General features: G+C 41.8%; 1 protein-coding gene across 1 annotated transcript in view; it reads right to left on the bottom strand.

The window, feature by feature from the left end:
* Window positions 1-21,659, bottom strand: part of fam124a (family with sequence similarity 124 member A) — a 29,859-nt gene extending 8,200 nt beyond the window's left edge. The window contains exons 1-3 of the mRNA XM_062984509.1: window positions 21,526-21,659; window positions 15,541-15,572; window positions 5,773-6,512 (exon numbers count right to left, since the gene is read on the bottom strand). Coding sequence (XP_062840579.1) covers window positions 5,773-6,512; window positions 15,541-15,572; window positions 21,526-21,593 — 840 coding nt within the window. The 5' untranslated portion in view covers window positions 21,594-21,659. The remainder of the gene's footprint in view (window positions 1-5,772; window positions 6,513-15,540; window positions 15,573-21,525) is intronic.
* Window positions 21,660-23,033: the final 1,374 nt, after the last annotated feature.

The following is a 23,033-nucleotide window of genomic DNA, read 5'->3' as shown; positions in this document are numbered from 1 at the left end:
TTATTCAGACAACACAAAGCTTCTTCCCATGTTAGAAATAAAATCTCTATCTATTCCAAAAGTAATTTAATGTTCTACCAGAGTAGTTTCAGTTGCATTCCTAGGGTTGGTGTCACCCAGTGCAATAACCATGGTGTCACCCCATGGCCCTACCAAACTAGTCCACAATATTGTAGCTAAAATATCAGAAAATCTTACAAAATCAGTGACTGTTAAAGTTCCAAGGTCAAAGAAGCAGATGGCAAAAACAGACGAATGGGCTGCCTCAGGAGAGCATGCTTGCTCTATCAATGTTTAGCATTTACACAAATGATCTGCCACTGACAGAAGGGACAAAGTTTTATCTATGCTGACAATCATGCCATCACCGCTCAAGCAGGGAGCTTTGAAATGGTTGAACAGAAACTCTCTGAAGCTTTAGGTGCTCTTTCTGCCTATTACAGGAAAAACCAGCTGATTCATAGTCCATCTAAAATGCAGGTGTGTAATTTCCAACTTAAGAACAGACAAGCATCTCAAGCTCTGAGGATTACCTGGGAAAGAATCCCACTGGAGCATTGCAGCACACCAAAATACCTGGGAGTTACTCTGACTTACAAGGAGCACTGCCTGACTATCAAGCAAAAAGCGGGTGCTAGAAATAATATCATATGAAAGCTGACTGGCACAACCTGGGGGTCACAACCAGACACAGTGAAGACATCTGCCCTTGTGCTTTGCTACTCTGCTGCTGAATATGCATGTTCAGTGTGAAATACATCTCACCACGTTAGAACAGTGGATGTGGCTCTTAATGAGACATGTTGAATTATCACAGGATGTCTACAGCCTACACCATTGGAGAAATTATACTGTTTAGCCAGTATCGCACCACCTGACATCTGTCGGAAGGTAGCAGCTGGTAATGAAAAGACCAAGGCATTGACATCTCTAGCCCATCCTCTGTTCAGATATCAGCAAGCATGCCAATGCCTTAAATCAAGAAACAGCTTTCTAAGATTTACAGAGATATTCACAGGAACACCTCAGCAAGTGAGAGTCCAAAAGATGAGAGACTCCCTCCTGGCACACAGAAGACTGGGCGACTTGGAAGGCATTGAACAGACTGTGCTCTGGCACCACGAGATGCAGAGCTAACCTTAAGAAATGGGGCTACAAAGTGGAGCTTACGACATGCGAGTGTGGGGAAGAGCAAACCACAGACCACTTACTATAATGCAACCTGAGCCCTGCCACATGCACGATGGAGGACCTTCGCACAGCGACACCAGAGGCACTCCCAAGTGGCCAGCTTTCGGTCAAATAATGGCAAGTTTTTAACTTTATCTGTGGGGTTTTTTTATACATTATAACTATTCTCAACTCGCTTCTGACTCTATAAATAGTGACTGTTAAAAGAAACATCAGCAGTGAAGAAAACAGTAGAGGCTTCTACTGCACATAAATGAAACTACGTGATTCAAAGCATCATTGTAACTGGGTGATAGCAGCCACTCTGATTAGAGTGCATGCACATTAGAAGGGTCAAAAGGTAAATCAGCATAGAGTTTTAGCCTTTGGAGTACACGTAAGCTGGGCTTGACAAATACTTGTAAGCTGGGCCGACGATTATTTTTTTTGTGGTATATCTAATTACAGGGATAGTATTTGTATTTAAAAAGAATACACTTCTGCTGAAACGCTGCACAAATATTTTATAGACAGTCTTTTGGTGTCATCCCCTCTAACTGTATCAACCAGTGCGGTTTTCACTCCCTGCACCCTCTAGTGATGCCACTGTCCATTGCTGGATGCAGAGAATCCTTGTTCCTGAAAACCCTGCCCTTTTTTTGTTCTGGGGCTACCGAAAAACTCACATGTATACATCTTTATTGTAAATCTTTTCAAGGGTCTAGAAGAAAGTTGATGCACTCATGGTATGTATATTCACTTATTCCAGTGAGCACTTACTTTCAATATGTATGGAAGGAGAAAAATCAAAATTACCTAGTAAGTGACTGACAATGTTTGTAAAATGTACTTTCACAAATTAGTCCAAAGATGTCAGCAATCTGTTCACTGTATACATTCAACTCTATTGCTACTTTAACTAGATGAAAGTGTGCTGTTGTTAGATGTCATTTACCTAGATCTTTTTTCTTTTGCACATTTTTCTGTAACAGAGACAAAATATATACATATTATCTTTCAATCTATCTAAATTAGGAATGAGAAACTGCCAAAAGTTGAGGGGGATGGACACATTTGCTTTCTATAGGGTCTCTGGCCCCTTCTACACTGCCACATAATCCAGATTATCAAAGCAGATAATCCATATTATCTGCTTTGAACTGGATTATCTGAGTCTGCACTGCCATATAATCCAGTTCAAAGCCTTCTAAATTGTGTGTCACGTAATGTTATGATTTTATTGCTTCCAGGGCAAGAGACTTTTTTAAAATCAGGTAAGCCAGGCAGTGTGGAGAGACTCTTGCGGGTTTTTTAAAAATCCAAAAATTGTTGTGGAACTGTCGAACCATTTATCATCCTCTATAAGCACCTTGCAGGTCTATGTTCTCAATCTTTGCCAGACCCTGGGCAGCTTATGGCATTCATGGCAATGGGAAAACATCAGAAAAATTCTAACATCTTTCTAGTTTGAGGAAATACGTCGGTGGGTATATCCCAATTCTACCTCAATGAGCTGAGAACATCATTGTCCACTAGTGAAAAATGGAGCAGGTTCCTGGACCCTTAATGGTTGCTTGAAATAGTATTTCAACAAATGTCACCCACACCTTCTTTTACATAACTGTTATAGGTACAGGAACCCTCTCCAGTTTTCACACTGGCAATCCTATTGATGCCCATCTGTTTATAGCCATGGTTCAGCACCCTGAATGGCTGTTGTACAGAAATGTGGCACATGATGCTTTCCCCAGGACTATCTCCATGTCAGGAAAAGCTTCACCTGTCAGAAGTCTTCATGTCAGCTGCTGTTTAAAAGCGCAGGTGAGGAGATCAGAAAAGAGGAGTGGCCCGCTTAGCTAACCTGATCAAGATGAGACCAGGGATCCAGGTTTATTTGGATCTATCCTCCCACACTTCCACCCATGAAGGTGTTAGGGCTGTTCTGTTTACAAACCAAGGAGGCAAAGTTAATTACATCCATGGCCAGATTTGTTTTCTCACCCCTACTTTATCTAAGCTGCCTGATAATAAAGTGCATTTACAAAATGGGTTAAGAGCAGGACAGTACGTAATCCAATTGGGTAGCTGTCATGGTGATCCCTGTTAAATATGGTGGGGAAAACCCCAACAACAACTCCACTCTGAGGTTGCATCTTGTCAATCCAATTGCTGGAGCAAATCCAAATCCTTGTGACATGTTTTAATTTGATAACAGATTTGAAAAGAACTTTAACTTTATTGGATGGGAACAATAAAGAATGTTTGCACCTAACAATGCCAGCCTACAACAGCAGAAAAAAACCTATTCCATGGGAGCTTATGCCATAATAAATTTGCTAGAGTGGCACCCAATGTTGCACAAATGGAGTTTTGTTACCACAGCAAACGTTCTCCTTTCTCTTCTATGACCTGCAACCACAAATTGGCTCCCTCCTGCCATCCGAAGCAAATATGAAAGGAATGCAGGAAGAGGAGGGAAATATATACTGTCAGCAGTTTCTTTTCCACTCCCCAATAGACAAGTCTGGATCCAAACCCACAATGCTTGTTGTTTCTATTCAAATTACACAAAGTCAAACTGAAAAAATGTCAATGGGTGTATAACTTCTAGATCATTTCTTCAGTGAACTTTGTGGCATTATTTGAACAGTTCTGATGACCTCATCATTCAACATTTTTTAAAAACCCATAGTTGGGTATAAATTAATTGATTAGGAGAAGTAAAAGAATAGACTGGATTGATGACAACTGCTACTGCCCAATAAGTAGTACATAAGTTTTCCAATCGAGTCCATTATTAAAGGTGACTAACTATTTTATCCAGGTTCCACATGGACCCAGACTCAACTGTTTAATTTCCTAGGGCCCTTCTACACAGCCATATAACCCAGAATATCAAGGCAGAAAATCCCACAATATCTGCTTTGAACTGGGTTATCTGAGTCCACACTGCCATATAGTCCAGTTCAAAGCAGATAATATGGCATTTTATTCAGCTGTGTGGAAGGGGCCTTGGAGAGAATAATTTCATTTTTAATGATTTTTCCTGTTCCATAATTTATTTTTAATTGTTTAAATAAATTGTATTGTATGCTATCTTAATTTTAAAAACAATTAAAATATTATATACAAAAATAATTAATAATAAGGTTTATAAACTAATTAGATAGGGATAGACATTCCTTATTTTAAGAATTGATGATTATGGGAAACCTATCCAATTTCATATTTACTTTATAAATTTATTTATTTATTAGTTACAGTATTTATATTACACCCTTCTCACCCCGAAGAAAACTCAGGATGGATCACAGAACACATATACGGCAAACATTGATGTGTAGCCAAGTCGTAGGAAAGACTGATGAGCGGCCATTTCATAGGCCCCACGGATAGTAGCTCAGTAGAGCCAGGGGGAGGAGCCATCGAGCAGCCATTAGCATAGATGCTGCCTGATTAGCTAAATGCAAACAAGAAGTTGCTTAGCAACTGAAGGTGGGTGGAGCCAAAGTGACAGTTGGGGCTGAACATTCTTTTTCAGTTAGTCAGACTTTGGAATTCAGTTAGTCGGGTTATGGAATCGATGAGTTGGAGTTTGGTTTTGGAATTCAGTTTTAAGAGCTGGTTTTGGAGAAGGGAACTGTGTCATAAAAGGCAGCCTCTTTGAGGGAATATAGTTAGAGCCATTAAGAAGAGAAAGGCTAAAGACTATATATATGGTAATTGCCTAAGGAATTACTGTTTAAATCCTGGGGGAATTGGATTTAAAAGTAAATTGTCCTGTTTATGTTTCTTTCACAAAGGAACAGAGCCACACGGTAACCAGTTGATAATTCACATCTTCTTAAGAGAAAAACATAAGCCTTTATTGTAACTACTAAGCATCTGTACTGTATAATATTACTGAAATCGTTACGCTTATTTACCTCACAAGTTACAAATAAACAAACAGTTATCGTTTCTCCTCACTCAAAGTGTCACGTCTCTCTCTCTCAAAGTCCCAATATACAAGGAAAAGAAGTTCCTGAATACATACATAGTGGTAGCAGAAATAGTAATCCCTGCAATTCTGATCAGTTGAAGGAAATCCTCCCTATTGTATATTGTTTAGAAACACCCCCATTCCTCGTACAGTTCCTATTTATCTACTCACATTTGTTTTCAAACTGCTAGGAAGGCAGAAGCTGGGCTAAAAGGTTAGGAGCTCACCCTGACCTGGGCTTCAAACTCTCAACCTTCCAGTTGGCAACATTTATCGCAGCTTGGTGATTAACCTGCTGTGCTAAAGCCCGGCCCTCATTCATCTCTCCATGGTGGGCAGATAGCTATAGACACCCTTCTTTTTCACACTAACCCACTCTAAAGTTTGAAGCATCAAATGTAAAAGCAAATGTGAGACGAACCCTTCATAAGGATATCTTTTGGCCCAGTAGGAGCCTCCCAGTTATGGAACTGCCTTTCTGTAAAGTTCTGTAACATTCCTTTACTATTGCTTTTAAAAATTAAAGTCTTCCAATACAATCAAACCATAAATGCAAGAAAATTCTGGTTTGTTTTTGTCTCATGCAATATTGCTTAAATGCGCATTGCACATCTACATACCTGCAAAAGGATCTTATTCCCATCAGGATCCTCAGTTTGCCACCTGCCTTCACTGAGGGGGCTGCAGGGATAGGGCAAGAGCAGCAAAAGCTTCCGGATATCTTCCACACGGAACTCCAGCACAGCTGACTCGGTGGGAGTTGGCACAAGGCCCCTCGGGAGCTTCTTCAAAGAGAACTGGACGTCTATGTCCACGTTAGAATAGATAGGGAACACACAGAAGTCTGCCTTTTGCTGATGAGGCTGTCTCTTCAGAACTAATTCATAGAGCTTCATGGTGCTAGCAAAGTTTTCGTGCCGGCAGTAGACAGTAAAGCGTATGATTTCCTTCCCGTAATGCACTGGCCGGATGGCCCACAAGGGAGTCCCGGGGACCAAGATGAAAAAGTCCTGGCTGCCTGGCATGTAAGGGAGGAACTTTCCATGCACTCGCTCAGTGTGATGATAGTGCCAGGGGGGACTCTGAAAAGACTCATGGAGCTGCAAAATGGGCTCACCATCAAAGTCTTCTTGGAGGAAGAGGATCACAGCGAGGGCTGGCTGGGAAGTTATTGCCTTGTGCAGCCTCCGAGGCCTCCTTGGGAGCCGCCTCTCTGACACACGGAAGAGCTGCAGGTCTGGATGGATCCAGGTCAAAAGGTTATCGATGGCTTGTTGGAGAAGAGCGGATTCTCCAGGATTTGCAATGATGTGCATGCTAACAAGAAATGGATCAGGTACATCTTCCACAGAGAGCTCACCTGAATGGAAGAGGAAAGAACAAGAACAAAATCTCACAGGTTTTTGTTGTTGTTGTTTTGCAATGCTATTTATAACATCCAGTTGACAATATCTCAAATCTATATGAAGCACTTTTTATGGGAACTCTGAGTCTCCAACAGAGGGAATGCAGTCCATCTCTGCTATTAGAAATGTTTACATGGTGAAGAACCCAAATCTTTCCAGATCCCATGTTGTGGTCATACTCGGTTTCTAAACCCTCCAAAACGGTGATTGTGAACACAAAATAATGCAGATCTCAGCCTGAAGAGATATCCATACATTCGGATATAGACTTTTTTTGCAAGCAGACATTTGGAGAAGGTTAAGAGGCATGTTGCTGGGAAGGTTGTGGGTGGGATTCCTTTTGGAGGGGGATTATGTGCTTTAAATGCATTTGTATTTATTGTATTTTAACTGTATTTTAACCTCACACACACACACATTATATAAACCCCACTTGCCTAGTTTCCAAAAGGCCCCATAACCTCTGAGGATGCCTGCGATAGATGTGGGCGAAGCGTCAGGAAATAATGCTTCTGGAATATGGCCATACAACCCGGAAAACTCACAGAAAAACACAATACTGTTTATTTATTTATTTTGTATTTGTGTTGTTTGAAATTGATTGAAGTATGTGGCTATTAGCTGCCTTGAGTCCCCTCGGAGAGAAAAGTGGAGTATAAAATAAATAAATAAATAAAATGTTTGGAAGATCCATTGAGGTCCCTGGTATCAACAGGTCTGATGAGATATTTTTAGAGAGAATTTTTATTGTGTTATGTTAAAATAGCATAACAAAAAGGTTAAGAAAAACCCAGAAATGTGTCTATTGGGTTTGTTTCATGAAAGAATCAGTAAAGAAGATGTAGAAATTTGCCAATATAGTTTTGTAGCTGCGAGAATTGCAATAGCAAAATATTGGAAGGGAGAAAAAGAACTATTCATTATGGACTGAAGAAGAAAACTAGTAGAGTATATCCAAATATTGTTTCCCCAACTCATCCACCCCTTCCCCACCCATGAACCACCACCCATGACTTATTCTAATAGTTTTGTTAGTCCAAAAAAGATTTTACCACCCTACAAGCCCACCAAGCATGGAAGAAGGTGCCTTTCTGCGTTTTGCATCTCCAACATTCCCTCTTTTGGGTTTTTTAAACCGCTCTGAGTCCTTATCAGAGATAGAGCAATATATAAATAAAGTTTTGTTGTTGTTGTTTGTTGTTTATCAATTTGGCCATTAATTTGGGGGTTATATACCATATATACCTGAGTATAAGCTGAATTTTCAGCCCCTTTTAGGGCTGAAAAAGCCCCCCCCCCCCAGCTTATACTCGAGTGAGGGTCCTGGTTAGCTTATATTCAAGTCGGTTTATACTCAAGTATATACAGTAATCAGAGCTGGACAGTCCTATCTTAAATTACAGTTTTATATAAATATTCAAAAACATTTAACCTACTGATGCCTCAATTAATGTAATTTTATTGGTATCTATTTTTATTTTTGAAATTTACCAGTAGCTGCTGCATTTCCCACCTTCATCTCATAATCAAGTCAATACGTTTCCCCACTTTTTTGTGGTAAAATTAGGTGTGTCAGCTTATATTCGGGTTGGCTTACACTTGAGTATATACGGGTGACTTCTATAAAACATTTTATACATGTTTTCTCTAATGGAACTAGCTATTGAAAATTTAAATCCTGTTTTCCATAAGTATTTTCAATTTTCCAAATCTATATTTTTCCCTAAATCTCTGACCTGTGAGAAGCTCAACAGCATTAAGCCTGTTTAGCATTTGGATGGGGGACCACCAAGGAATGGCAAATGCTGAAGCCTTTCAGAGGAAAGGACTGAAAAACCAGCTCTGTGGGTTCCTTATCTAAGAAATCCTATGTGAATTCATGGGACCATGACAAGCCAACAAGTGATCTGAAGGCAAGTGTATATACACGTATGCACAGCAAGAGAGAGAGAGCACCTTGCATAGCTCATTTCAGACTAATGAAGTAGATTCAGTGGGTTTCTTTTCCACAATTCAGCACTACAATGATTCCGTTGTAAGACAACCAGTATCAACTTGTAGCCTTGGACTTGGTGGGGTGGTGATTTCACTTGGGTTGCAGTCTAAACGTTAAACAAACTATCCAAGATGCTGAATCTATTTTGGGGCAAATATTCAGAATTTTCAATAGTTCATTTAAAGTTGAGACTAAAACCTGACGTCAACTTACTGCCCTATTGACAAGGGAGCTGCCAGTCTCCACTGGTTGTTTTTATGTGTGCTTTGGGGTTGTTCTTATGGATGTTGAAGTAGGAGACACCAAACTACTTGCATGTCATCTCCAGCACAGCCCATCATTAATGTGCAGTAATGGAGTTTCAAGAGAAACAATAGGCATGTCTATCATTTTGATACTATATTTGGATTTTCTACTTGTATCCTTGAATAGGCACTGGAAATGGCCATTTTTCTGCCAGTATAATACTGTGAGTATAGATTTGCTCTGTTAGACAAAATGAATGGCTTCTCTGCAACTGAAAGAGCCTCTTAGTTTAGTTTCTCCTTTAACAACAGAAAAAAAGAGAGAGAGAGCAACAGACACTCCTGCTTTCTAATCCCAGCTGTATTCAATTTGATTCAATTTGATTCGGGCAAAGGGTTGCCAAAGTAAGGATTTGCATCAGCCTCTTACCCCAATGGTTAATCCTACTCAAAATGCTACAGTTCTTTTCAAAGCACTTTCCAGTTAACTGTTCTAGTGCCTATATTTTTATAACAAAAAGAATGTTTAAGAAGTCAAGCAGTTCAGACGAGATCGGGCGTGTTCAGGGTGGTATGGCCGTAGGCCATAGTTGTTAGTGTTTTATTTTTATGTTGAAAGCATCAATAAAAATTTACAAAACAAAAAAAAAGAAGTCAAGCAGTTCAAGCACTGGAAGTAAAAAAGCATAGTCTTGGATAGTTTGAGGTCTATTCCATCAGTGAATTTTGTCTTATACAGAGATTATCACCATGTGGGAAACAACAGGCATGCAAATCAGGCTGGATAAGCTCCTACAGACATGGCATTTGGATGGCAAAGTGGTCTTAAGAAACAGTTGAGGCAATCAGGCCTTCCGAATTCTCTCTCACACACATACATTCGCTCAAACATCCCAGAAACAGGCAAACTGTCCTGAAGCATCCATCCTCTTTTGCACAAAGATCAGAGGTGAGACTGAGAGCAAATCTGCCCCAGGGTGTGTGCAATGGGATCGTAGGCAGTCACTTCCAATCACTCATCGGCCACTCGCAAGCTGGCAAAAGCATTCTGCCTTTGGTAGGAAGGAAGCATTGATGTGTCAATTCAGCCATCCTGGTTAAAGGAGCCTTCAGGAGCTGTTGAGTTTTGACAATGTACCTCACAGTGTGAACTAGTCATTCTTAACCCTCAAGCTGACAAGCTGAAGAGAGAGAAGAACAAAAATGTGTACATTTGTCTGGAAGGTTTATTAGTTTCCTCTGACATCCACCCTTTTGGAGCATGACAAAAAAGATGCAGAAATTCAAAGGGTTCCCATGGATTGCCTTCCCCGTTCTGCCCTTGTAGGCCTATAAACATGGAGAAGTGTAATTATTTGCGTTCCTTTACCTTTTTCCCTTCAGCTTCCTACAAACTATCACCATGGTAGAGAGACACAGATCACCAATTTGGGGAAGGAAGGGTTGTAGATATTGTTGAGTGCATGTGCCCCAACCCCAACGCCTTTTGTGCTGGCTATGAACCCTCCACTCTTTTAAGTAATGGATAGAAGATAGATCATTGTTATCGCAGAGGTCATGAGTTTCAATTTAAGTGCATCATCACTCCCATTTAAGGCACATTCTCTTTTTCAAAAATGGATATCAAAATTCTAGTCCTAGTTTGAGGGGAAAATAAGGTTTTTTATCGTGTCAGAAGTGAATTAAGATTATACTACAGGTCGCTTCTGGTGTGAGAAAACCGGCTGTCTACAGAGATCTTGCCCAGGGGATGCATGGATGTGTTACTATCCTGTGTGGGGCTTCTCTCATGTCCCCGTATGGAAGCTGGGGCTGACAGATGGGAGCTCACCCCATCTCACAAATTTGAACCACCGACCTTCCGATCTTCAGATCAGCAGTTCAGCTGGCACAAGGCTTTAACCCACTGCTACACTGCGGTTCTGGGAAAAATAGGTGGAAGTGGGCCACAGTCATCCGTGGGTGTGTAATATTTCCCCTCTTCACCAAGTGAAGACCCCAGGGGATACTCCCTCCTGTGTCCCAAGTACTGGATGCAGTATATAGTGTGTCAAGGAGCCCTCACTGCTCAGAGTTTATTGCAAATGATGTTATTGCTAACTGCTTGCTATTTTATATTCTCTTCATACATAAATTTGATTGAGGACTGTGTTGATAAAGACACCATGCCAGATCCTGAGGAGTTGTGTGTACCCACTGGTTGTGCCAAATGGACCTCTCCCCAGTAGAGTTTGGCCTGGGATTGGCCGGCTAGCATGGTAGCTCCATAGTCCCTTACCTGCTTATAGTCTTTCACTTGTGTTTTGCAGCTTCTTCGAAGCAGTGTTCCATCCCTGGTAACCAGAGGCTCTTTAGGCATTTCAGGGAATCATAGTTCCTAGAGTTGGAAGAGACCCCATGGGCCATCCAGTCCAACTCCCTGCCAAGGAGCAGGAAAATCACATTCAAAGCACCCCCGACAGATAGATGGCCATCCAGCCTCTGTTTGAAAACCTCCAAAGAAGGAGCCTCCACCACAGCCTGGGGCAGAAAGTTCCACTGCCGAACAGCTCTCACAGTGAGGAAGTTCTTCCTAATATTTAGGTGGAATCTTTGCCATTTAGCAAAGATGAGGCTGGGAGAGCCCTTCTCTCTCACCCTTGCTCAAGACTGCAGCTACGGAGAATTTAGCCACCCCACTCACTCCAATGTAGGTCAGTAGAAAAGCCTCAAGTTAAGAGTGCCATTTTAGGTTTCACTCCTGGAGACGCAACCACTTTGACAGCTGTCACGAATACTTACAAGTTTCTTTAAATGTGATGCTTAGAAGCCCATAGTACAAAGAATGATGAAAGCGTCCCCAAATTAAAAGTGTATAAATATACTGGAATTTCTACCAAACTGTACTGATTCCTCGCCAAACTCCAGCTCCCAGGATTGCATAGCCTTAAGCCATGATGGTTAAGGTGGTATCAAACTACATTAATTTTATAATGTAGGTGCACCCCCAATATCCTGCAACAGGTTCTGCATGTCAGAAAGCAGTGGTTCTGCTATCCACTGTAGCAGAACTCAAGCATTGCATCAGTGCTGTGAACATTTACTTTATCTGGACTGCACCTGCAAGAATCCCTCTTTTCCAAACTCTTGCCTTGCCATCTTGAGATTTATTTATTATTTATTTATTTACCTTATTTACACCCCACCTTTCTCTACCCTGAAGGAGACTCAAGGCAGCATACATGTGGCAATTATTACATACCTTAACACTTACAAAATTACGTTTAAAAGAGACTGAATTAAAAAAATCAGCTCCTTGAATTAAATTATTTAGCAAAATGGAAGGAAATTAAAAAAAGATTTAGAAAATTGGAAAAACCTAAATTTATCACTATTAGGATGGATAGCAGTAATAAAAATGACTACATTACCCAAATTATTGTACCTTTTCCAAAATGTCCCAATAGTTAGAAATGTAAAAATATTCAGAGATTGGAATAAAGATATATCCAAATTTATTTGGAGGAATAAAAGACCGAGAATCAAATCCAACCATAATTACTCCCAAAATAAAAGGAGGCTTCGGTCTCCCAGACCTTAGATTATATTACGAAGCATGTTCATTGGATTGGGTAAAAGAATGGGTTACACTAAAAAAAGAAAAAATTCTTACTTTAGAGGGATTTGACCTAAGAAGGGGATGGCATGGGTATATATGGTACGAAATGACTAAAGTAGAAAAAAAATTGGAAATCATTTTATTCGCTCAGCCCTATTAAAAATTTGGAACAAATAAAAAAATTATTTCTACACAGAAACCCCATTATGGTTATCACCCCTCGAGGTGAATCAAAGAAGACTTCTTGGCTGGACAAATTGGCCAACCTACAAGGAGATTTTGAATGGATTAAACAGCAGAGACGAAGCGCCCTCAGTAAAAAGTATAGAGGAACTACATAAGCATTACAAAAATGTTTTGTGGTTCCAATATATTCAAATTAAGGAATTTTATAAAAAAGATAAAATAGTGGGTTTTAATCAGGACAGTGGATTTTGGGATAAATTTTTGCAAATGAGGGGTAAAAACATAACAATTCCCTATAAAAAATTATTAGAATGGGCTACTGAAAAAGAGGAAATTACAAATTCAATGATACAACGGCCTAAAAACATAGGGAGACCAATAAATATAGAAGAATGGGAATCCATTTGGATATTAGATACACATATGCCTCAGACCTAAAGGAGAACTGGTTAAAATTAATACATAGGTGGTATCTAACACCGAAAAAACTGGGCCTAATGTACAAAAATACCAGCAATAGATGCTGGAAGTGTAAGGATCAAGTGGGCTCCTACTTCCACATGTGGTGGAGCTGTAAAAAAATTGAAAAGTACTGGAAAATGATACATACAGAATGTAATAAGATTCTTAAATTAAATATTATTCTGAAACCGGAACTTCTCCTGTTAGGGTTCTTTGATTATGAAGTTAATATTGAGACAAATAAAGATAAACTCTTTACCTATTTTATAACGGCTGCTAGGATGCTTTTGGCGAAATATTGGAAATCAGAAGAAACCCCTACTAAAGATCAATGGATAAATAAAATCATTGAAATAAGAGATATGGACAATTTCACCTTTTGGTTAAAGGATAATTCCGGCAAAGCCACAAAAAAACAAACTGGACTGATTTTGAAGATTATCTAAAAAAAGAATATGAATGAAGATAGAAGAAACCATATTGGAAGAGAAGAACGGAAGTCACCCTACCCCCAATCCCCAGAGCATAGGTAATTTTCCCCTGGCTAAATAGCCAGTACTCCTACCCTTCCCCCCTCAACCCATATTTACCCTTTCCCCCTCATCCATATCCCATTTCCCCTTTTTTTTCCTTACTACCCCATTCCCCCTCACCCCAAATCCTCCCTCACTAACTTTTCCTTTAGTCTACATCCCCTAAATCACTTTTATGTATTAACAAAGTTTCAATAAAAAATATTTTTAAAAAATTAATGCATATTAACATTTAAAAACATTACATTCAATGTTAAAATCACACCATCCAAAAATCATAGTCTGAGGTCGTTCTTGTCAGAGTAATTTACGCAGCGCAGCAGCAGTTGGATGGAGTCAAGAGGAACACAGCACGAAGAGACATCAGAGACGATGGTAAAACTATATACAAAGTTTTACTGACTTCAGTAATAATCAAGACAAACAGACTTGCAGACAAACACAGGACTCTCACTCTAGGCAGACAGAACAGAACTGAACTGAACTGATGCAATCAGTAATGCATACACACTTGTGTCTGGACACTCCCCAGTTCCAGCCACACATCAAGGTCATCACAGCTTCTCAGTAATTAGCTCTTTACAGACTATAGTACACTCTGGATGATGCAATCAGTATGCAATACAAACTAAGACACCAATTCCATTTAAACACTATCAATACACAAATCCCACATTAACAGTTCTGTAATCATTGCACATGTGCGAATCCATTATTGCACTAAGCTATTCACCAAAAGCCTGATCCCAGAGCAATTTTTTTTTTTACTTTCTTCTGAAGGCTAGGAGAGAGGGGGCAGATCTAATGTTACTAGGGAGGGAGTTCCACAGCCGGGAGGGCGAGGGGGGGGGGCACCACTGAGACTGCCCTGTCTCTCGTCTCCGCCAGCCGTGCTTACAAAGCAGGTAGGATTGAGAGCAGGGCCTCCCCAGATGATCTTAATCTCCAAGGTGGTTCATAGAGAGAGATACTTTTGGACAGGTAAGCTGGGTCAGAAGCATTTAGGCTTTATAGGCTAAAGCCAGCACTTTGAATTGTGCTCGGAAGCAGACTGGCAGCCAGTGGAGCTGACGCAACAGGGGAGTCATGTGCTCCCTGTACACCACTTCAGTGAGCATCCTGGCTGCTGCTCGTTGGACCAATGGAAACTTCCAAACAGTCTTCATAGGCACCCCATGTACAGCACGTTGCAGTAGTCTATATGGGATGTAACAAGAGAGTGGACCACCGTGGCCAAGTCTGACTTCCCAAGATACGGGCGCAGGTGGTGCACAAGTTTTAGTTGTGCAAAAGCTCCCTTGGCCACTGCCGAAACCTGGGGTTCCAGGCTCAGTGATGAGTCCAGGAGAACCCCCAACCCCATCCAACACAGGCTGTAACCCTATATCCTTTTTGGCCTTGTGACTAACCAGGAGGACCTGTGTCTTGTCTGGATTCAGTTTCACTTTGTTTGAGATCAGTAAAGTCAGTGTCCCTTGAAGTCACTAGGGACATTAATCTGGTTTAGTCTGAACACCAGAGAAGCTATCCAGAGTGCTGGTAATTATGCTCAAACTAGTTCCAACACCTTGAAGAGCTCCTTTAAATTTTGAAAATAAATACATTTCAACACAGATTTATACACCACTGACATTGATGGCACCAAGTACATTTTCTTCACTCTAAAGAAAGTCAGGATCAGCCTGACAGATTTGTCCTCCTTGTCATTCATCTCTAGGAGTTTCCTGGGCTCCCTCCCTCCATTTCCCTCCTGGACTTGTCCTTGCTTGCAGTCTTCCATGATCAACATCAAGAAAGGAAACCGAGTAAAAGAAGGCAATGCGAAGACTCCCCTTTGACCTGGCCTTGAAAAGTCCTAAGCTATATTCCAGCTGCTCTTTCCTTTCTCCTTGAAAATGCTCTTCACACGCAGCTTCAGTAACATTACAGACACACTAACCAAACAACAACAAGAATACTTACCACTGGAGGATGACACACAGCTGTATTCTGACCTGTGGCACAAAAAAGATAAATTCAGTAGTTTTCCTTTTCATAAAGGATAGTGATCAATGTGATTTATGTTTTAAAATAGTATTTTTGGGCTATTTTAAATATATATTTTTAAAGTTAACTTTGCACCATTTAAATTGCATTTATTTGTTCATCAGCATGGGGGCTTTTGTGGGCTTGGAGGCACTATACAATTTTCTTAAATAAATAGTTCAGTATCATTACAATGGAGCCCTCGGTGGTGCTGAGATGCTGAACTTGCCCACTGAAAGGTCAGTGGTTCAAATCCAGGGAGTGGGGTGAGCTCCTGCTGTTAGCCCCAGCTTTTGTCAACCTAGCAGTTTGAAAACATGCAAATGTGAGTAGGTCAATAGGTACCGCTTTGGCAGGAGGGTAACGGCGCTCCATGTGGTCATGCCAGCCACATGACCTTGGAGGTGTTTATGGGCAACGATGGTTCTTCGGCTTAGAAATTGAGATGAGCACCAACCCCCAGAGCCGGACACAACTAGACTTAATGTCAAGGGAAAACCTTTACCTTTTTATCATTAGAATGCTTGGGAGACATGGATTCAAATCCTCACTGATTTATGGAGCTCAAAACCTGATTGCTGGCCAGTCGGTATTTCTCAGATTAAATGACCTTAGAGATTTGTGAGAGAATCATGTATACCCTCTTGTAGTATTACTATAATAAATCAGCAAAAGAAAATATAATATAGGGCAAGGAAAACAAGACATAGATTTAGTCATGTTGTTGTTATGTTTATTTATAACCTGTCACTCTCCCAATATTAGGACTCAAAGTAGCCTAGAACTTAACAAAATAAAAGTAAAGGTTTCCCCTTGACATTAAGTCTAGTCGTTTCCAACTCTGGGTGGTGGTGCTCATCTCCATTTCTAAGTCGGCATTTTCCATAGATGTCTCCTAGGTCATGTGGCCAGCATGACAGCAGGGAGTGCCATTACCTTCTCACCAGAGTGGTACCTATTGGTCTACTCACATTTGCATGTTTTCGAACTGCTAGGTTGGCAGAAACTGGGACTAACAGCAGGAGCTCACCCCCTCCCATGGATTCGAACTGCCGACCTTCGGTCAGCAAATTTTGCAGCTCAGTGGTTTAACCCGCTGTGCCACTGTGGCTCCCAAACAATTTAGCAAAAAACACAACAAAAACATACAAAATGAATATTACAGTGGAATTAAACACGAAATATTTTTAAATGCTTGAAATGAGTGGGATATATGGGATTTTGAACTGACTGCAAATTCTAAATCAAATCCCAAATATTTTTTTATAACTGTATATATCTGCATATACTAAACCTCACGGCTTCTATCATTGGAATTATGCATAAATATATTTGGACTTCTACATGCTACACAACGAGGCTGATTCGGTTTAGAAAATTATCAGGTCTTGGTCTTAAAGTTTACATGCAGCTGAATTTGTACCCTGCACATACATACATGGTAATTTTGGGACTATAATTTCCAGAATCCCTAATCTTTTGAGGACAGTGACCATAGAGGATTCTGGATGTTGTAGTCTAAAAGAAGAAAATGGTCCACTTCTGGATTCAAGGAATCTGCAGGCATATTTTTGCATACCCAAAAGATACCAGTGGAGCTGATCAGCCTCAAACAAAATAGAAATTATTTTTTAAATAATTGGGTACTGTTCTCAACATTTGCAGTTCTAACTTTTGCAGATTTGATTCCTCAGATTTGATTTAAAATGATCCCTCTATGAATATTTAGGTTCTTCAATGCGAATCTATGTTCAGCTTCTACGTAGCAGAAGTTGACAATAAGGTTGTGCTGGAAGATCAAGAAATTCCTAAAGAGGTGTTCTCTCACATACAAAAAAATTTAGTGATTTCTTAATGTGTGGTTTTTTGCTTCCATGTGAGTCTCGTGTCCTCAAAATCAGCAAATGTGAAGGGCTGGCAGTAAAGCCTTTCAGCTATCGAAATGTTCTTCCTGCTCTCTAGAGTTAGGCCAAGTCCTCATTTTGTAAAGATAAATATTGGATCAAACATTCTACAAAAGGTCACATCCTGACAAAAAAGGAGGAGGAGGAGGAAAAGGAAGGAGAAGGAGGATGGTGGTGGAGAAAGTCATAAACTATGCTGCTGCTCAGTCGCATAGTCGTTTCTGACTCTTCGTGACCTCATGGACCAGTCCACGCCAGAGCTCCCTGTCGGCCGTTGCCGCCCCCAGTTCCTTCAAGGTCAAGCCAGTCACTTCAAGGATACCGTCCATCCATCTCGCCCTTGGTCGGCCTCGCTTCCTTTTTCCTTCCATTTTCCCCAGCATCGTGGTCTTTTCCAAGCCTTCCTGTCTTCTCATGATGAGGCCAAAATACTTCAACTTTGCCTCTAATGTCCTTCCCTCCAGTGAAGTGGAAGGAAAAGCACACTGGGTTGCTGTGCGTTTTCCAGGCTGTATGGCCATGTTTCAGAAGCTTTCTCTTCTGACGTTTTGCCACCATCTATGGCTGGCATCCTCAGAGATTGTGAGGTCTGTTGGAAACTAGGCAAATGGGGTTTATATATCTGTGGAAGGTCCAGGGTGGGAGAAAGAACTCTTGTCTGTTGGAGACAAGTGTGAATGTTGCACTTGGCCACCTTGATTAGCATTGAATAGCCTTGCATCTTCAAAGCCTGGCTGCTTCCTGCCTGAGAGAATCCTTTTTTGGGAGGTGTTAGCTGGCCCTGATTGTTTCTTGTCTAGAATTCCCGTGTTTTCTAAATATTCTTTATTTACTGTCCTGATTTTAGAGTTATAAAATCCTGGTAGCTAGATTTTGTTCATTTCCATGGTTTCCGCCTTTCTGTTGAAATTGTCCACATGCTTGTGGATTTCAGTGGCTTCTCTGTGTAGTCTGACATGGTGGTTGTTAAAGTGGTCCAGTATTTCTGTGTTCTCATATCCTATGCTGTGTCCAGGTTGGTTCATCAAGTGCTCTCCTATGGCTGACTTCTGAAAGGCTATGAAGCTGCAAGGCCATTCAATGCTAATCAAGGTGATCAATTGCAACATTCTTACTTGCCTTAAACAGACAAGAGTTCTTTCTCCCACCCTGGACTTTCCACTGATAAATAAACCCCACTTGCCTAGTTTCCAACACACCTCACAACCTCTGAGGAGTCTTGCTATAGATGTGGATGAAACATCAGGAGAGAATGCTTCTTTTTCTCACCCCGAGTTTTAACTTAGTGTTCATGTGGCCTGCCCTTGTTTTTATTGTTCTTCTGATTTTGCGTTGTAATGTATATGATCATTTATTGTATTGTTCAATGTGTTATGATTTGTTGCTCTTTTTATATTCTGTCAAATTGTATTGTTCTGGGCATGGCCCCATGTAAGCCGCCCCGAGTCCCCGTTGGGGAGATGGTGGCGGGGTATAAATAAAGATTATTATTATTATTATTATTATTATTATTATTATTATTATTATTATTATTATTATTCTGAACATGGCCATATAGCCCCGAAAACTCACAGAAACCCAGTGAAATGACATGAAAGCCTTCAACAACACAGGAAAAAAGTTTATGGCTGGGATGCTGCACCCATTTACTTAGGAAACAGTTCCTATTGAATTCACTGAGACTTCCTTCTGGGGATACATATATGGAGATTATACAGAGGATTCCTCATTGTTAAAGAAGGACTGTTGTTGTCGTCATTGTGTTCCTTCAAGTTGACTTAGGGTTGCCTTGAGGTTGACATAAATCGGAAACGACCTGAAGGCACACAACAACAACCACAAATCCCTTGTAATCCCATGCCTTTGGGATTTCCCCTCCGCAGGCACGCAGGCTCGGAGACACACACGCCGCTTCCTCCTTCACAGTGACATCTTTGGTGCTGCTCAGGGTCAGGCCACCGCTTTGCTTCCATGCTCTACTGCTTGCTTCATCGCTACCTGCATGGATGGCAGGCTCCAAACCTCTAGCAGGGATCCCCACTCTCCCATCCCCCCAATATGAAGTGCTGGTTTGGAGAAGGAAGGGAAGGAACAGAGTAAAAGTAGGAAAGGACAAAGGACGAGAGGAGAGAAAAAGAAAGAAGGGTGGATGGAAGAAACGAAAAATGGACAGAAGGGAGAGGAAAAAATAAACAAAAAGAAAAAAGAAAGGACACATGGAAGGAAACAAGGAAGGAAATAAAGAAGAATGAAAGGGTGGAAAGGAAGGAATAAAAGAAAGAAAAAGATAAAAGAAAGAAGTAAAAAGGTAAACGGAAAAAACACATCCCAACAAAGGATTCCCTCAGGCAGGAAACAGCCAGGCTTTAAAGATGCAAGGCTATTCAATGCTAATCAAGATGGCCAAGTGAAACATTCACACTTGTCTCAAGCAGACAAGAGTTCTTTCTGCCACCCTGGACATCCCACAGGCATATAAACCCCACTTGCCTAGTTTCCAACAGACCTCACAACTTCTGAGGATGCCTGCCATAGATGTGGGCAAAACGTCAAGAGGGAATGCTTCTGGAACATGGCTATACAGCCTAGAAAACTCACAGCAAACCAGAAAGAAGGATGTTTTAATTGTATTACTTGATACAATTCGTACCTATTTTAATTACAGTTTATGTTTTGAGTTTATATTTAATATGCCTTGTGATTTATTTTTCTTATTATGTTTTGCTCTATTTATCATTCATCTTAATTTCTAATTTATTGAGTGTTTATCATTATTTTATATTGCTTTTCTTTATTGTAAGCCTCTCCAAGTCCCCTAGGAGAGGGGGCAGGATATTATTATTATTATTATTATTATTATTATTATTATTATTATAATTATTATTATTAAAAGAAAGACAGAAAGGAAGACTGATGGAAAGAAAGATGAAAGAGCAGAGGAAAAGGATGGAAGGTTAAAAATAAACAAAAAGAAGAAAAGAAAGGAAGAAAGTATACATGGAAGAAAAGAAAAAAGAAAAGTATTCTAGAAGACAGGCGTAGAATCCAAAATGATCTTAACAGACTAGAGAGATGGGTTGAAACTAACAAAATGAACTTCAACAGGGACAAATGCAAGATACCTCACTTTGGCAGAAAAAATGAAATGCAAAGATACAGAATGGGGGATGATGCCTGGCTTGACAGCAGTACCTGTGAAAAAGATCTCGGAGTCCTCGTGGACAGGAAGGTGAACATGAGCCAACTATATCATGCAGCAGCTAAAAAAACCAATGGGATTTTGCCCTGCATGCACTGTCTAAGATCCAGGGAAAGTCAAGCTACACCTCTATTCTGCCTTGGTCAGACCACACCTGGAATCACGCTATGAACAAATCTGGGCACCGCAATTTAAAGGAGATGTTGACAAGCTGAAATGTGTCCAGAGGACGGCGACTAAAATGATCAAAGGTCTGGAGAACAAGTCCTATGAGGAGCGGCTTAAAGAGCTGGGCATGTTTAGCCTGCAGAAGAGAAGGCTCAGAGGAGACATGATGAGGGCCATGTATCAAGATGTGAGGGGAAGTCATAGGGAGGAGGGAGCAGGCTTGTTTTCTCCTGCCCTTTCAAACTTCCGGAAAGGAGATTCCACCTGAACATCAGGAAGAACTTCCTCACTGTGAGAGCTGTTCAGCAGTGGAACTCTCTGCCCCGGAGTGTGGTGGAGACTCATAGAATCATAGAGCTGGAAGAGACCATAGGGGCCATCTAGCCCGACCCCCTGCCATACAGGAAAAGCACAATCAAAGCACCCCCGACAGATGGCCACCCAGCCTCTGTTCCAAAGCCTCCAAAGAAGGAAAGGAAGAATAAAAAGAACTTAGAAAATAAAAAAGGAAGGCAAGGAAGACAAATGACAAGAGTTATCTCAAAAGTCATCACCGAAGAGCCCTGGGAGTGGGACCAGAGCTAGGAACCCTCCTCTCTCCGCCCCAGAAACAAGCCCCAGAGAGAGAGAGAGAGAGAGAGAGAGACTCACCCTCCGGTCTCGGCTCCGGAGTCGGCGCCGCACTGTTCGTGGCTCCGGCGGCTCCCGGGGCGGTGCATGGCGCGGCGAGAAAGAAGGAAGGAAGGGAGGAAGGAAGGAACAGAGGAGGAGGAGGAAGAGAAGGAGAAGGAGGGAGGGAGGGAGGGAGGGAGAGAGGGAGGGAGTGCGGGGCGGGGCGTCTTCCCTCCGCCTCCCTCCCTGCCTCCCTCCCTCCCCGGAGCTTTGCCCGGCTTTTGCCATAAGCCCGGCGACGGGTTTTCATTCCGGGCTCAGCCAGGGCCGCACTTGTTGCGCTGTGCCTTGGAGGGCTCCTCTGCCCTGCGGGAGGAAGGCAGTTGCGCTCCACGTTCACTGCCCTGGCTCCAGGCTATGGCACCACGGGAGAAGGCTGTATCAAACTAACCCTCTCCTTGTGTTGTCGAAGGCTTTCATGGCCAGAATCACTGGGTTGCTCTGAGTTTTCCGGGCTGTATGGCCATGTTCCAGAAGCATTCTCTCCTGACGTTTCGCACAGAGATTGTGAGGTCTGTTGGCAGCTAATCAAGTGGGAAGTCTGTGGAAAGTCCAGGGTGGGAGAAAGAACTCTAGTCTGTTTGAGGCAAGTGTGATTGTTTCCATTGTCCACCTTGATTAGCATTGAATAGCCTTGCAGCTTCAAGGTCTGTCTGCTTTCTGCCTGGAGGAATCCTTTGTTAGCTAGCCCTGGTTGTTTCATGTCTGGCATTCCCCAGTTGTCAGAGTGTTGTTATTTATTTACTGTCCTGATTTTAGGATTTTTTTAAAATACCGGTAGCCAGTTTTTGTTCATTTTCATTGCTTCCTTCTTTCTGTTGATTTTTTTTTCATGTCAGGAGCGACTTGAGAAACTGCAAGTTGCTTCTGGTGTGAGAGAATTGGCCGTCTGTAAGGACATTGCCCAGGGGATGCCCGGATGTTTTGATGCTTTTACCATCCTTGTGGGAGGCTTCTCTCATGTGCCTACAGGGAGCTGGAGCTGATAGAGCAGGCATGGGCAAATAATGCCAAGATGACAGCCCAAGGATGGGGGGGGGGGGGAATGGGAAGGAGGATCGGGGCAGTCGCAGCATGTCCCCCCTTCCTCCCAGCATAAGGATGGAATGAGCAGCAGTTGTCCTCATGCTGGGAGGACAACCTGAGGATGACCCAGGCCCTGCCCTACCTGTCCTGGCCCCTTCCTTTCCCAGGCCCTCCCCACCCAGTATGTGCCAGGCCTCCCTCCCTCCTGGCCCAGCCCTTCCAGCTGGGTCTACAATGTGGCTCCAAGGCAAAAAAGCTTGCCCTTGCCTGTAAGAGAGGGAGCTCATTCACGTTCTTCCCAGGTTGGATTCAAACCGGCAGCCTTCAAGTCAGCAATCCAACCAACAAGTCATCAGTCCTGCCAACACGGCTCCTTCTGTTGAAATTGTCCACATGCTTGTGGATTTCAATGGCTTCTCTGTGTAGCTTGACATGGTGAGTGGTCCAGCATGTCTGTGTTC

Source organism: Anolis carolinensis, chromosome 1, assembly GCF_035594765.1.
Source record: "Anolis carolinensis isolate JA03-04 chromosome 1, rAnoCar3.1.pri, whole genome shotgun sequence".
In the NCBI taxonomy this organism is placed as follows: domain Eukaryota; kingdom Metazoa; phylum Chordata; class Lepidosauria; order Squamata; family Dactyloidae; genus Anolis; species Anolis carolinensis.
This window is presented reverse-complemented; position numbering and strand designations above follow the sequence as displayed.